The 16,417-nt window shown below is 43.8% G+C and overlaps 1 protein-coding gene across 2 annotated transcripts in view; it reads right to left on the bottom strand.

The window, feature by feature from the left end:
* Nucleotides 1-13,030: 13,030 nt before the first annotated feature.
* Nucleotides 13,031-16,417, bottom strand: part of KANK4 (KN motif and ankyrin repeat domains 4) — a 75,631-nt gene continuing 72,244 nt past the window's right edge. For both annotated transcript variants that reach the window (XM_061411760.1, XM_061411761.1), the window contains exon 10: nt 13,031-15,131. In XM_061411760.1, coding sequence (XP_061267744.1) covers nt 15,027-15,131 — 105 coding nt within the window. In that variant the 3' untranslated portion in view covers nt 13,031-15,026. The remainder of the gene's footprint in view (nt 15,132-16,417) is intronic.

Here is a 16,417-nt window from a genome sequence, read left to right as displayed (position 1 = left end):
GCTAAGTCGCGTCAGTCGTGTCCAACTCTGTGCGACCCCATAGATGGCAGCCCACCAGACTCCTCCGTCCCTGGGATTCTCCAGGCAAGAACACTGGAGTGGGTTGCCATTTCCTTCTCCAATGCATGAAAGTGAAAAGTGAAAGTGAAGTTGCTCAGTTGTATCCGACTCTTAGCGACCCCATGGACTGCAGCCTACCAGGCTCCTCTGTCCATGGGATTTTCCAGGCAAGAGTACTGGAGTGGGGTGCCACTGCCACCATAGTTTGGCCCCAGGTAAATAGCAGAGAGGGAACACAGCTCCACCCATTAACAGAAAATTGGATTAAAGATTTACTGAGCATGGCCCCACCCATCAGAACAAGACCCACTTTCCCCTTCAGTCTCTCCCATCAGGAAGCTTCCATAAGCCTCTTATCCTTCTCCATCAGAGGGCAGACAGACTGAAAACCACAATCACAGAAAACTAACCAATCTGATCACAAGGATCACAGCCTTGTCTAACTCAATGACATGATGAGCCATGCCGTGTAGGGCCACCCAAGACAGATGGGTCATGGTGGAGAGTTCTGACAAAATGTGGTCCAAAATGTGGAGAAGGAAATGGCAAACTGCCGAGGTCCTGCCCTGGCTGATCCAGGGTATTCGAAGCGGGGACGGCGTCGGCGACCTATTTATTTATTTAAATATTTTATCAAAGATATAAAGAGTAATAGGATGAGGATAGCTCAGTAGGAAAATTCAGTGGAGAAAAGAGGCTGAGTAGCTTGGTTTACGCGGGAGACCAATAAAACTTCAAGACAAGAAGTTTGCACCACTTACGTAGGCCGCAGGCGTCCTTCCGTTCTCCCGAAGGAGAGGAGACACTGAGGCCTCCCCGGTCGGATCTTAGAAGCCCAGGCATAATTAGTAAGCATGGTGGGTTCCGCGCTCCAGATGGAGACTCAACCAGAGTGAGAGAGAGAGCGACATGGGGAGACCAGTATTTCGAGAAACTGATCCCAATTCTTTATTTTCCATGGTCTACTTTTATACACTGAGATGTTATGCAAAAGTCACATGGGGACAGCAGTCCTGACTTTTATTAAAGTCAGGTGCTTCACACAAATGTATACAGAGGTCTTAGGGGTGTTACATCATCTTCTGGCCAGGGGGGCCTGCTGACAATTTACGACCCTCTCCTTGTGACAGCGGTCAGTCAATCAGGACACTTATTTCTCCAGGGCTGATTATTCTCAAAACAGACGCCACCCAAATAAAGTTACATTCCTACAGGGTGAGGGTGTAGTGGGTTTTAGTTAAGGAAAGAATTTACTTAGCCTAAGGTCTAACGTGATTAATATCAAAGGTTAATTCTATATATTCATTAATGTGTGTAAGGGCAGGGGATATGGAGACTTAGCAACAAACATTGGCTCAACAAATGAAAAACCCTTCACCAACACAATTTCTAATTAGCCCATTATACTTATACTAATAGTTTTCTAACTTTTCTAAGGAACCTGTTTTTAGAAGGTTTAAAGCATCTTGTGCCTCTCACGGTTGGGAGGCTGTAAGCGATCACATGTGGCCGGACAAGCCTGTCAGGCAGGCCAGAGAACCTTCAGAGGAGTTTGTAGGTTAAAACACTCTTATCACGCCCAGGAATTATTATAAACTGGAGGTCTAAGTTAACTCCTTCTCCAAAAGAGGTGGTGGGGGACAGCCCCCCGTAAAGTCAGAGGTGTAGGTGAGCACAAAGTAGTAAAGTAGGCAGGCTCTGGTTATGGGGGTAGATGCTCGAGGATTTCCAGGGGGACTCCTGAGGCTCGATCCCGCCTTTGCGTATGTCGAGCCTCCTTCCTCATGACCTTTGCCATGGGCGGAGTACCTCACTCTGGCCCCCAACTTCAGTGTTCTTGCCTCGAGAAACCCATGAACAGTACGAAAAGGCAAAAAGGACACTGAAAGATGAACTCCCCAGGTCGGTAGGTGCCCAACATGCTACTGGAGATCAGTGGGGAAATAACTCCAGAAAGAATGACAAAACACAGCCAAAGCAAAAACAACCCCAGTTGTGGATGTGACTGGTGATGGAAGCAAGGTCCAATGTTGTAAAGAGCAATATTGCATAGGCACCTGGAAAGTTAGGTCCATGAATCAAGGCAAATTGAAAGTGGTCACACAGGAGATGGTAAGAGTAAATGTTAACATTTTAGAAATCAGTGAACTAAAATGGACTGGAATAGATGAATTTAACTCAGATGACCATTATATTTATGACTGTGGGCAAAAATCCCTTAGAAGAAATGGAGTAGCCATTATAGTCAACAAAAGAGTCCGAAATGAGATTGGTTGCAATCTCAAAAACAACAGAATGATCTCTGTTCGTTTCCAAGGCAAACCATTCAATATCACAGTAATCCAAGTCTATGCCCTGACCAGTAACACTGAAGAAGCTGAAGTTGAACAGTTATATGAAGATCTACAAGTCCTTCTAGAACTAACACCCCAAAAAGATGTCCTTTTCATTATAGGGGGCTGGAATGCAAAAGTAGGAAGAGATACCTGGAATAACAGGCAAATTTGGCCTTGGAGTACAGAGTGAAGCAGGGCAAAAGTTAATAAAGTTTTGCCAGGAGAAAGTACTGGTCATAGCAAACACCCTCTTCCAGCAACACAAGAGAAGACTCTACACATGGACATTACCAGATGATCAATACCAAAATCAGATTGATTATGTTCTTTGCAACTGAAGATGGAGAAGCTCTATACAGTCAGCAAAAACAAGACCAGGAGCTGACTGTGGCTCAGGTCACAAACTCCTTATTGCTGAATTCAGACTTAAATTGAAGAAAGTAGGAAAAGCCACTAGACCATTCAGGTATGATCTACATCAAATCTCTTACAATTATACAGTGGAAGTGACAAATAAATTCAAGGGATTAGATCTGATAGACAGAGTGCCTCAAGAACTATGGACAGAGATTAGTGACATTGTATAGGAGGCAGTGATGAAGACAATCTACAAGAAAAAGAAATGCAAAAAACAAAATGGCTGTCTGAGGAGGCCTTACAAATAGCTGAGAAAAGAAGAGAAGCTAAAGTTAAAGGAGAAAAAGAAAAGATCTGCCCATTTAAATGCAGAATTCCAAAGAATAGCAAGGAGAGATATGAAAGCCTTCCTGAGTGGACCAATGCAAAGAAATAGAAGAAAACAGTAGAATGGGAAAGACTAGAGATCTCTTCAAGAAAACTAGAGATACCAAGGCAACATTTCATGCAAAGATGGGCTCAATAAAGGACAGAAATGGTAGGGACCTAACAGAAGCAGAAGATATTAAGAAGAGGTGGTAAGAATACATAGAAGAACTATACAAAAAAGATCTTCATGACCCAGATAATCACGATGGTGTGATCACTCACCTAGAGCCAGACATCCTGGAATGCGAAGTCAAGTGGGCCTTAGAAGCATCACTACGAACAAAGCTAGTGGAGGTGATGGAATTCCAGTTGAGCTATTTCAAATCCCAAAAGATGATGCTGTCAAAGTGCTGCACTCAATATGCCAGCAAATTTGGAAAACTCAGCAGTGGCTATAGGACTGGAAAAGGTCAGTTTGCATTCCAATCCCAAAGAAAGGCAATGCTCAAACTACTGCATGATTGCACTCATCACACACTAGCAAAGTAATGCTCAAAATTCTCCAACCCAGGCTTCAACACTGCATGAACCGTGCACTTCCAGATGGATTTAGAAAAGGCAGAGGAACCAGAGATCAAATTGCCAACATCTGTTGGATTATCGAAAAAGCAAGAGAGTTCCAGAAAAACATCTATTTCTGATTTATTGACTATGCCAAAGCCTTTGACTGTGTGGATCACAACAAACTGTGGAAAATTCTTAAAGAGATGAAAATACCAGACCACCTGACCTGCCTCTTCAGAAATCTGTACGCAGGTCAAGAAAAAACAGTTAGAACTGGACATGGAACAACAGACTGGTTTCAAATAGGGAAAGGAGTATGTCAAGGCTGTATATTGTCACCCTGTATATATGGGTGACAATATTTACCTTATATGCAGAGTACATAATAAGAAATGCTTGACTGGATGAAGCAAAAGCTGGGATCAAGATTGCCAGGAGAAATATCAATAACTTCAGATATGCAGATGACACCACACTTATGGCAGAAAGCAAAGAAGAACTAAAGAGCCCCTTGAAGAAATTGAAAGAGAGTGAAAAAGTTGGCTTAACGCTCAACATTCAGAAAACTAAGATCATGACATCTGGTCCTATCACTTCATGGCAAATAGATTGGGAAACAATGGAAACAGTGAGAGACTTTATTTTGGGGGGACTCCAAAATCACTGCAGATGGTGACTGCAGCCATAACTTAAAAGACACTTGCCCTTCAGAAGATAAGCTGTGATGAACATAGACAGCATATTCAAAAGCAGAGATATTACTTTGTCAACAAAGGTTCATCTAGTCAAGGCTATGGTTTTTCCAGTAGTCATGTATGGATATGAGAGTTGGACTGTGAAGAAAGCTGAGCACTGAAGAACTGATGATTTTAAACTGTGGTGTTGGAGAAGACTCTTGAGAGTCCCTTGGACTGCAAGGAGATCCAACCAGTCCATCCTAAAGGAAATCAGTCCTGAATAATCATTGGAAGGACTGATGTTGAAGCTGCAGCTCCAATACTTCAGCCACCTGATGCCAAGAACTGACTCATTGGGAAAGACCCTAATGCTAGGAAAGACTGAAGGCAGGAGGGTAAGGGGACGACAGAGGATGAGATGGTTAGATTGCATCACTGACTCAATGGACATAGTTTGAGTAAACTCCAGGAGCTGGTGATGGACAGGGAGGTCTGGTGTGCTGCAGTCCATGGGGTCACAAAAAGTTGGACACAACTGAGTGACTGAAAAGAACTGAACTTGCCATTGCCCTTCTTTGGGATTGGAATGAAAACTGACCTTTTCCAGTCCTACAGCCACTGCTGAGTTTTCCAAATTTGCTGGCATATTGAGTGCAGCACTTTCACAGCATCATCTTTTGGGATTTGAAATAGTTCAACTGGATTTCCATGACCTCCACTAGCTTTGTTCATAGTGATGCTTTCTAAGGCCCACTTGACTTCACACTCCAGAATGTCTGGCCCTAGGTGAGTGATTACACCATCATGGTTATCTAGGTCATGAAGATCTTTCTGTACAGTTCTTCTATGTATTCTTACCACCTGTTCTTAATATCTTCTGCTTCTGTTAAGTCCCTACAATTTCTGTCCTTCATTGAGCCCATCTTTGCATGAAATGTACCCTTGGTATCTCCAATTTTCTTGAAGAGATCTCTAGTCTTTCCCGTTCTATTGTTTTCCTCTATTTCTTTGCATTGACTGCTGAAGAAGTCTTTCTTGTCTCTCCCTGCTAGTCTTTGGAACTCTGCATTCAAATGGGCATATCTTTCCTTTTCTCCTTTGCCTTTAGCTTCTCTTCTTTTCTCAGCTATTTGTAAGGCCTCCTCAGACAACTATTTTGCCTTTTTGAATTTCTTTTTCTTGGGGATGGTCTTGATCACTGCCTCCTGTACAATGTCACTAATCTTCATCCATAGTTCTTGAGGCACTCTGTCTATCAGATCTAATCCCTTGAATCTATTTGTCACTTCCACTGTATAATGGTAAAGAGTTTTATTTAGATCATACCTGAATGGTCTAATGGTTTTCCCTGCTTTCTTCAATTTAAGGCTAAATTTGGCAGTAAGGAGTTGGTGACCTGAGCCACAGTCAGCTCCTGGTCTTGTTTTCGCTGACTATATAGAGCTTCTTCTTTGGTTGCAAAGAATATAATCAATCTGATTTTGGTATTGACCATCTGGTGATGTCCATGTGCATGTAGAGTCCTCTCTTGTGTTGCTGGAAGAGGGTGTTTGCTATGACCAGTGTGTTCTTTTGGCAAAACTCTGTTAGCCTTTGCCCTGCTTCATTTTGTATGCCAAGGCCAAATTTGCCTGTTGCTCCAGGTATCTCTTGACTTCCTTCTTTTGCATTCCAATCCCATATAATGAAAAGGACATCTTTCTTGGGTATTAGTTCTAGAAGGTCTTGTAGGTCTTCATAGAACAGTCCATTAAATAAAGTACTGAGGGTGGGCCCTAATCCAATATGATTGGCATCCTTATTTAAAAAAAAAAAAAAAAACAGATGCAGAGATAGACATGCATAGAAAGAAGATGATGAGATGACAAGGACAAAGTAGCCCCATGAAGGAGGAGGCAGAGATTGGAGTCATGCTGTCAGACACCAAAAAGTGCGTGGGGCCCACAGAACCTGGGAGACACGCTCTGGCTGACCTCATCCCTTGGGTCACATGTCTCTTCCTTACTCGGCTGTTACTGCTTTTAAACCTAGATTGTGTTGACTGGGGGGTCACACTCAGGTGGCTTTATAATTGCCAGCCTGAATTGTCACCCTCCTTGCTCCCTAACTGAGCCCCCTTAGACCACTGACTCCCTCCTCCTGAGTCCCGGATGGGCTCCTGGTGTGCAAACCTTGCCCTTTGGTAGGATTTTAATTACTTGTATCTCAGTTCTGTGACCTGCCTGACCAGACCTCTGAACCCTGAGACCCAGACACCCCAAATTATCCACCAGTGAGGCTCTGTCCAGCCTTTCCCTGACTCAAAGCACCATGTTCCAGCCATCCAGGAAAACATTGCGCCATCTGTGAATGGTAGCTCCTTAACACAAGGACAGAAGGTGTTGGTTACTAGGACACTGAGGTGATGCCCCCTGGAGTTGTGCAAGAGAAGTGACTAGAGTCACTGTAGGCTCAAACATCCTTTGAGTGTGCCAGTGCCTCCTTCAGACAAGATCCCTTCTCTACTGCTGGACCCCTGCCCTTCTTTTTCACCCCACTTCACCAACTGGATGAGACCTGACCACATCCACAAGACCACTGTGCTGCCCAGTGAGTGTGGGGTATTTGGGGCAGGAGTTCAGGGAAATGACTTGGAGATGAGACAGCAGAGATGTCAACTTTATTACTGATCACAGCTGGAAAGAAGGACATGACTTAAATGTACACAGTAAGTACCTCACACTTGAACCCAGAATCCCATGTTCACTCTGGTCACAGGAAGAGAGCCTCAGTGTCTAGTGTTCCCATGATATTGTCATTTATAATATAAAGATATATAGGACTTTGTCCCATTTCTGGCACAGAGCTCCTAAAACCATTGGAATCTCTTAAGAGATGAGAGCCATAAAGGGGTCTTCTGTGTGCTAATGAACAACTTCTGGATGGCAGCTAAGGATGGGGACTGATTGCCAGGAGAACCAACATTGTGATTAAAGGGTTGGAACTTCTCAATCATACTCCTCTGTCCTCCTGACTTCTGAGGAGATGAGAGGGGCTGAAGATTAAGATCACTCACCATTGGCCAAAGATTTAATCAGTCATGCCTATGTCAAAACCTCCATAACAACCCAAGGATCAGAGTTGGTAGAGCTCCCCGGTTTGTAAATTCATGGAGATATAAAGAGTAGCGTGCTCTGAGAGGATAAAGAAGCTCTATGCCTTTTTCCCACTCCTTAGCCTATGTGTCTCTGCTGCTGCTGCTGCTGCTAAGTCGCTTCAGTCATGTCCGACTCTGTGCGATCCCATAGACAGCAGCCCACCAGGCTGCCCCGTCCCTGGGATTCTCCAGGCAAGAACACTGGAGTGGGTTGCCATTTCCTTCTCCAATGCATGAAAGTGAAAAGTGAAAGTGAAGTCGCTCAGTCATGCCCGACTCTTAGCGACCCCATGGACTGTAGCCCACCAGGCTTCTCCATCCATGGGACTTTCCAGGCAAGAGCGTCTCTACTGTTTTTTCCTGAGTCATATCCTTTAATGATAAACCTGTGATCTAGGAAGTAAATGTATCTCTGAGTTCTGTGAGATCCGCTAATAAATTAATTGAACCCAAGAGGAGGTCGTGAGAGCCTCTAAGCTACAACCACGTGATCAACAGCACAGGTGACAACCTGGGTTTGTGATTGGCATCTGAAGCGCAGGGCAGTCTTGTGGGACTGAACCCTTAACTTTTGATATCTGGTTCCATTTCCAGGTACATAGTATCAGATAAGTTGAAAGGTAGTACACCCAGGTGGTGCCCAAGAATGGTTTGGATGAGGGGAACATCCCACACACTGGAGCTGGTTATCAGAATCTTAGTTGCTTAGTGAGGCCTGGCTGGGCCTGCCCTGCTGAGCCAGCAGTGGGTGGAAAGCAGACCTGCGTGCATCCTCTATGGGAAGGCAGAGCAGACAGGTCCTGGCCTTTGCTCCCACCCTGTTCTGGATCTATAGTCCCCTGTGCTACACATAGGACCTTGTTTATCCATCCTACAAATAATAGTTTGCATCTGCTAATCCCAAAGTCCCAATCCTTTCCTCCCTTAGCCCCTTGCAACCACATATCTGTCCTCTATGTCTGTGAGTTTGTTTCATAGACAAGCTCATTTGTGTCATATTTTAGATCCACATATAAGTGATATCGTATGTGCTGTGTTTCTGTTTCATTGATAAGTTCATTTGCATCATAATTTATATTCCACACACGTGATAAATGATATTTGTTTTTCTCTTTCTGACCTACTTTGCTTGGTATTATATTTCTAAGTCCATCCATGTTGCTTTAAATGGCATTATTTCATTGTTTTTTTAGGCTTCCATTTCATATATGTAATAAATATATATATATATATACACACACTCATATATATTCTTTATCTCTCATCTGTCTTTATCCATTCATCTGTCAATGCTCATTTAGGTTGATCCCAATTTTTGGTTAGTGTAAAGAGTGTTGCTATGAGCATAGAGGTACATGTACCTTTTTGAATTATAGTTTGGTCTGGGTAGTGGGATTGCTTTCAGTTCAGTTCAGTTCAGTTCAGTCCAGTCATTCAGCCGTGTCCGACTCTTTGCAACCCCATGAATCTCAGCACGCCAGGCCTCCCTGTCCATCACCAACTCCCGCAGTTCACCCACACTCACATCCATCGAGTCAGTGATGCCATCCAGCCATCTCATCCTCTGTCGTCCCCTTCTCCTCCTGCCCCCAATCCCTCCCAGCATCAGAGTCTTTTCCAATGAGTCAACTCTTCGCATGAGGTGGCCAAAGTATTAGAGTTTCAGCTTTAGCATCATTCCTTCCAAAGAAGGGCTGATCTCCTTCAGAATGGACTGGTTGGATCTCCTTGCAGTCCAAAGAACTCTCAAGAGTCTTCTCCAACACCACAGTTCAAAAGTGTCAATTCTTCGGCGCTCAGCCTTCTTCATAGTCCAACTCTAACATTTTTAGTTTTTTTAGGAACTTCTATACTGTTCTTCACAGTGGCTGTACCAATTTATATATTTACTAACAGTGTATAAAAGTTTCCTTTTCCATACACACTCCAGCATTTGTTATTTGTAGACTTTTTAATGATGGCCTTTCTGACCAGTGTAAGGTGGTACCTCATTGTGGTTTTGATTTGCATTTCTCTAACAATTAGTGATGATGAACATTTGTTCTTGTGCCTATTGGCCATCTGCATGTGTTCTTTGGAGAAATGTCTGTTTAAGTTTTCTGCCCATTTTCGATTTTTTGTTATTGAGTTGTATATGTGTGTGCTTAACAGCTTAGTAGTGTCTGACTCTTTGAGTTGTATGAGCTGTTTGTTGGAAATTAAGCCCTGGTTGATAGCATCACTAGCAAATATTTTTTCCCAGCCTGTATAATCTCATTTTAGACCCTTTAGATTGCCCTGGGATGCTGAGTGTATTTGTCCTATTTCTCCTGAAACAGATTAGAAATGTGCAATGGTGTAGACAAGTTAGAGAATTATTTGTTACTTGCATAGCAGATGGGGAATAAATAGTCAGGAGTACATAGAATCACTTATTCTATGATCCCTAGATTGTTGGCCTCATCTTCATGGATCAAGATTTATTGCTACCACATTCCAGCCAGTGAGAAGGGAGAAATGTATTTCCACTCTTTAAATGCAGGAGCCAGGGTTTGCAGGGGCTCCCTGGTAGCTCAAATGGTAAATAATCTTCCTGCAATGGAGGAAACCCTAGTTTGATTCCTGGGTCAGAAAGAACCCCTGAAGAAGTATTCTTGTCTGGAAAAATCCATGGACAGAGGAACCTGGCAGGCTATGGTCCATGGCGTTGGAAAGAGTTGGACATGACTGAACAGTTAACTGTTATGTGGCCACATCAAGCTGTGAGGATTGCTGGGAGATGGAATCTGTTCTGGGTAGTGATGTGTCCAGCTAAAAGTTGGGGATTCTACTACTAAGAATGATGGGAAGACTAGATACTGGGGACAGAGGCACCAACATTTCCCTGTAACTCATTTTTGACCCTTCTCCACAATCCATTTGTCATTTTTGACCCTTCTCCAGAATCCATTTGTCATCACATCCTGGCCCATGACCACTCCTGGTGTCTTTCCCTAGTCTTTATCCCTGCTGATACCACAATGGAATGGCCCTTACAGCTTCATACCTTTTGTCTTATGGGAACTTTTTAGCAGATCTTTTTGCCTCCAGTCTCGTTCCACCCTCCTCCAGTGACCTTTCTAAAGTGAAAATCTGATTGTACGACTCCACTGGTGGTAAGGTCTTCAAAGGCTCCACTGCTCAGAGAAGTGAGATTTTAACTGCAAATTACTGAATCCCTGAAATTATATGCATATTTGGCACACGTGCATTTTTCCAAAGCAAGCTTCAGATTCAAGGAGTCCGTGATTACCCCTCAAGTTATAGGCTCAAGTTTAAATCCCTTATCAATGAAAAAGTGAGATGTGCCTACCAACCTTCTTCTCACATCTCCTCTCTGGACACTTGTCCTGTGAAACCTAAACCCAAGACCTCCTGAAATGACTCTGAAAGAGCAGACCATGCTCTTTCACACTCCACGTCTTTATGCCTACTATTCTAACTGGAATGCCTGGGCAAACTCCTACACATCCTCATGGCTTAGCTTAAAAGCTGACCCCTCTGGAGTCTTCTCCACTCCCTCTGGTCTGACCAAGTCAGTTACCCCAGCACTATTTAGACTTCCATTATTCATCGTAGTTGCTGTCAGCCTGTCTTTCTCCTCCACCAGACCATGAACTCTGGAGCCTAGGACCCAGCATAAATAGTCCACAAATGTTTGTTGAGACAATGTCACTTATGCCCTCAAGCCTGGAATGTTCTTTCTAAAATGTAAATCTGAGCATTGTGTATTATGTCCCTATTTCCTTCATGTCTTGTTACAGTGGCTTTCTCTCTGGTCTCATCTTGCAATCCCTCCTTTTTTCTACTCCAGGAACACTGGAGTTCTTCTAATGCCCCGAATGTGTTCTCCTTTGTCTTGAGTCTTTAATGCACACTTCCTTAGCTCTTCTTTGCCAGACTAATGCCTAGTCATTCTTCAGAGAGCTTACACAGTCCTCACGAAGCCTTCCTTGATCCCCTCCTCACCCTCGACTAGGCTGAGGATCCCACCTGTGTGTCCCCATCACACCTTATATTTTCCAAGTGGCAGCATGCATAATTCTGGGCCAAAATGATTTGTCTCTCTTGCCTACTAACCTATAAGTTCCTGTGCCTAACTTGCCTACCAGCATGTCCCTAACCCCAAACACAGGTTTGGAAGGGAGTAAGTACCTAAGAAATCTGTGTCAAATGAAAGTTAGACAAATTAATTTCTCTTTCATAAATCAATAGCTTTTCATTGCCTTTAGTACAAAGAAATCACAGGTTTAGGATCCTTTATGATCTGGTTACCATGTATTTTCAGTCTCATCTCTTCCAAACCCACCCTTTGGTCTCAGGGTCTCTCTCAAACTCTACACGGCAGTTCGATCAAATTGAGTGAAGGTCCTCCTTGCTGGCTCTCAAATCTTTCAGCCTTGGCAACTGCCAGACTCGGTTTTCTCCTCACCTCTCACTCACTCCTCTTCCTTTTCTGACTAACATCCAATAATGTTTGTGTTTTCAATTAGACCCCTCTTTCTCTAGCAGCCTCCTTTGACTTCCTAAGCTCTGGTGCACTTCACAGGCACCCCTGTAGTGTTCTGGGCTTCCTTCTCTCCACTCTGTTTCCCCAAGTAGATGCAATGACCATCTGAACTGTGTCCCCGATGTCTCTAATTTGAGCCCAGCACCTGTCCACAGTAGGCACTCCAAAAATACTTGTGAAATGAACTATTAGCAAGTATGTCTTGTCTTTCAAAAGTAGATTGCAAGAATTTCCTGCATTGCAGTGAGGGAAGCCAAAGTACCTGTGGGTCCCTCCCTAGGCCAGAGGTTAATACCTGTCTCCAGGAAGCCCAATTTATGCTGCTTGGAGGTTGTGCCATCAGATACTTGACAATTGAAATAATCAGTGGAACCATGGCTTAAAGTCCTCCAAAACCTGAGACTGGGGTCATGGTAACCTTAGACACTGGTTTTCAAGAGGGGACCACAGCTGCTTTGTAAAAGCCGGTACTGGGAAGAGTGTCAGCCACCTAGTCAGTCTCTGCAGATATTTGAGGAATGAATTCTAGAGCAGTGACAATGTAAAGAGGCAAGCTGTGCTTGTTCATCTCACCATGTTCTGGGCTCAGACATTGCAACGGAATGGCATGCTTATAAGGGCTGAGGTCACATGGTGACCTCTATTCACCTGTATTCACATTCCAGACTCAAGATGAAAAGAAACTTATTTAAAATCTCAGAAAGGGTGGACAAGATCTTTTCGATAATGATTCAGTGGCTTCAAACTAAGAAAACCAGTTTGCCTTCTCTGGTAACTAAGCTGTATTTAATATAATAGCTGGACTCAAATGAGATAATTTTTTAAAATGTGACCAAATGCAAGTTGCCACCCAACATGAAATGCAAAAACAGACTCTAAATTGGCAACATGGGACATGGACCCCTTACTGCTCTCTGTAGAATCATAACAGAAGATAAGACTCACACTGCAAGTTCCCAAAGGCTGAGAACAAAGAAATGCAAAGAAATTTTGAGACAAAAGATCGAGAGGCAGCATTTTAATACATAAACGGTCAGGTTAGGCCAGAGTGTTATTCTCCAAGTGTGGTGTGGCCCAGCAGTATCAGCATCCCCTGAGAACCGGTTAGAAATGTAGACTCTCCAGCCCCCTTCCCTCCCAGACTGACCGAACTCTAATAAGATCTCCAGGTGATTCGTATGCACATTAAAGTTTGAGAAGAACTGGGCTAGGACATTATTAATGTGGGGTTCTGCTCTTAAAATGCGCTTTAAGGTAAAAACAAACCCATTTAAAGCATTTTAGATCATTCTTTACTCCATTCTCTCTGGGCAACACTGTCACACATCAAGTCCTGCTCTGGGACTTTGAGCCTCTCTTATGAATCACAAGTTGTACTGACGTTTGCTGTGCCATTTGTGTAGACAGTCTTCATGGACTACAAATTGGACTCTAAGACTTCCATCGGCTGTTCCTTGCCCAGCAACCCCAGGAGTTAGTTAGGTTGTATGATAACTTCCGTTTTTAGAGATGATGAAAATGAGACCATGACTCACTCAACGGGCATCAAGCAAATTTGTATCTGAATCAGATGAGAACTCAAGCTTTTGGGTTGCCAATGTGAGGCTCACCCAACTATGATGTCTTTCCTTTTTATACAAGATGGGATTTTTTGCATGAGAGATTTTTTAAAAAGAACAAATCCATAGATAGAGCCATGCACATGGTGGCCCCTGGGATTGTGGAATCTAAGAAGGAGCTTTTCAGAAGAGATATATGTCTATGCAGAACACGCCCTACTGGGCCCAGCCTCCACATTCCTGTGCAGCCCACACTGGCAGGTTCTGCATCCAGGAGCCTTGGAAACCTCAGAACCTCATGAGGGCTCATAGTCCGCTCATAAAGGTGGAGTGGAAATGATCCAGGATTACCATGAGGGCCATGGGTACTGCTGCTTCCTCGGTGGGTAAAGAATCTGTCTGCAATGCAGGAGACCTGGGTTCGATCTCTGGGTAGGGAAGATCCCCTGGAGAAAGAAAAGGCTACCCACTCCAGTATTCTTGCCAAGAAAATCCCACGGACTGGGGACAGAGGAGCCTAGTGGGCTACAGCCCATAGGGTCACAAGAATCGGACAAGACTTAGCAACTAAACCACCAAGGATACTACTACGAAAAAAAGAGGTGGCATCTAGATGACAAGAACCTACCCTGAGAAGGATGCTCACTCTGATTAATTTGTTTCTTTCACAGATTTAGAAGAGCTTATGTAACTGGGCTCTGCCTAAATACATGTGATGGGCTTCACTAGTTTGGATAACTTTCTGCTCAATTTCAATTTCCCTGGTGCAAAGTGGAGCCACCTGATGACTTGGAAATGGTCAAGACTGTGTATCTGGCACTGACACCAATGTGCTTCTTCCTACCTCATCTGAATTTAAGATTTCTCTGTCAACCCCAACTAAACAAAGGCCCCAGTGGGATTTGTTCAGTTTCACCTGCCTGCATGGTGATTCTCCTAAGGTCCTCCAGAGAATGATTGCCAGGGCAGCTGCTTAAATCCCACCCCTTCCCCACCCCTCCTCTCTAGACATGCATGTCCAATGGGACATCTTCCTATATAATTGATTAAAAAACAAAAAGACAGTACATTTTAAAATTCCACGTAAAAAGTATTGCTTTGCTACTGTGCTCCTGCCTGCTTGCTCACTACACGGTTTGGCAAAGGATAGAGTCATGAGGAATTCAAGGCTGAAGATGTTTGGGAATATTTTTAGCCGACACCAATGTACCTGGCACCTTGCACCCCTCTACAGCCCAGAGTTTTGGGGCTTGGCCTAAGGCAAAAACTACAAAGCAGCCTAATGAGCAAAATTATACAACAGGAATGTATGTGCATATTCGACATTGTTTCTTCTTTTCAGGGGCAGCCCTCTGGCTATGACCCATGCCCTCTCCAAGGGCAACGGAGAAGTCCAGACAAAGCTTCTTCTGTTCACAGCTGCCAGCTCTTCCACAGCCCCTATGGCCCCAGGGACCTGCCCTGCTTCAAGTGGGCCCGAAGCAGCCCTGCAATTTCCACATGGGCGGGCGATTTCAGAGCGATGGACAAAGCCGTTTGGCCAGCCTACAGGAGAGAAAGAAAAGGAAAAACAAATTTTTATCCCACCGCAGAAAGGAAGGGTGAGTTGGGAACCAAGGATATACAGGGCATAGAAGTCTGTTTCAAGCTTTCTCAGAGGAGAGGAGACTCCAATGACATGAGGGTCAGAGAAACGGGCTCCCTTCTGTGGAAACAGCATTCACTCCTGGGAAATTTGTGCCAATGAAAATAAAGAAGTGTCACTTGGTTTTTAACACTTTTTCTTTTTAAATCGGAAAACAGAGGAATGAAAACAACTCTTCCATTATTTCATTACACAGACCTAAATGAAAGTTAGCATTTTGGTGAATTTCCCTCCAATCTTTTCTTCTATGCAAATGTGTTGTTGGTTTTTATGTAGAGGAATGATCATGTGTATCAATTTTGAATGTTGCTTTTATTTTTAACTCATCATGATATGCTATGAGATTTTCCCTGCTCTTACACAGTCATCAGAACATATCATTTTTCTTATCCACTCTATAATATTCCATTATTGACTGAACTATTTTCCTTCTACTGGAGATTTAGGTTGTTTCCAAGTCTTCACCATCATAAACTTAGTGCAGAAAGCATGCTCCCATTCCTAATTATTTCCTAAGGATCAATTCTTTGAAGTGGGTTTGCAGCTAGAAAGGGCACATTCATTTTTACCTCCTGATATTTAATACCACGCTACTTTTCTCACTTCAGTTGCAGTGCAGGGAGCTGCATCCTGCTATCTAAAGAAGCTGCAGGCAGAGCAACTCTCAGTAGGCAGCACCATCTCTACACAGAGATGAGGGGAAGGGCTACCATGATGCAGGAGATGCTGAGCTCCATGAGGGCTCCAGCCTGTACCCAGAATTATGAAACCATAACAGCTCCAAAACCCACTTTTTTGGCAACTCATTTGGAGGCAAAATCCAACCTAAGGTTATCTCTGGTTCTTACTTAGCCCATTTAAATGTGTGAATATTTTTACATCTTGCAGCATAAACATTAATAAGTTGACACATGGGGGCCACCCAAGATTCACTAGAGTGCTCTCTACTGCAGATGGGGGAAACTACTTCCTAAAATGTGGAAATGCCACAGAAGCAGGTGGGAAGTGTTCACACTCAGCTAAAACCCATTCAGTCTCTTCTCTGAGCTTCAGGATGGAGTCCAGCTGCCACCAGGGCCCCACACACACGTAAATAGCTATAATGCATGGCCAGAGGCCAAACAAGCAGCAGAGAAGCAGACTGAGCTCCAGAGAGGATGACCACCCTGTGTGTATGGGGGAAGGG

This window comes from Bos javanicus, chromosome 3, assembly GCF_032452875.1.
Source record: "Bos javanicus breed banteng chromosome 3, ARS-OSU_banteng_1.0, whole genome shotgun sequence".
NCBI classification, from domain to species: Eukaryota; Metazoa; Chordata; class Mammalia; order Artiodactyla; family Bovidae; genus Bos; species Bos javanicus.
The sequence above is the reverse complement of the archived record's forward strand: the minus strand, read 5'-3'. Positions and strand labels throughout refer to the sequence as shown.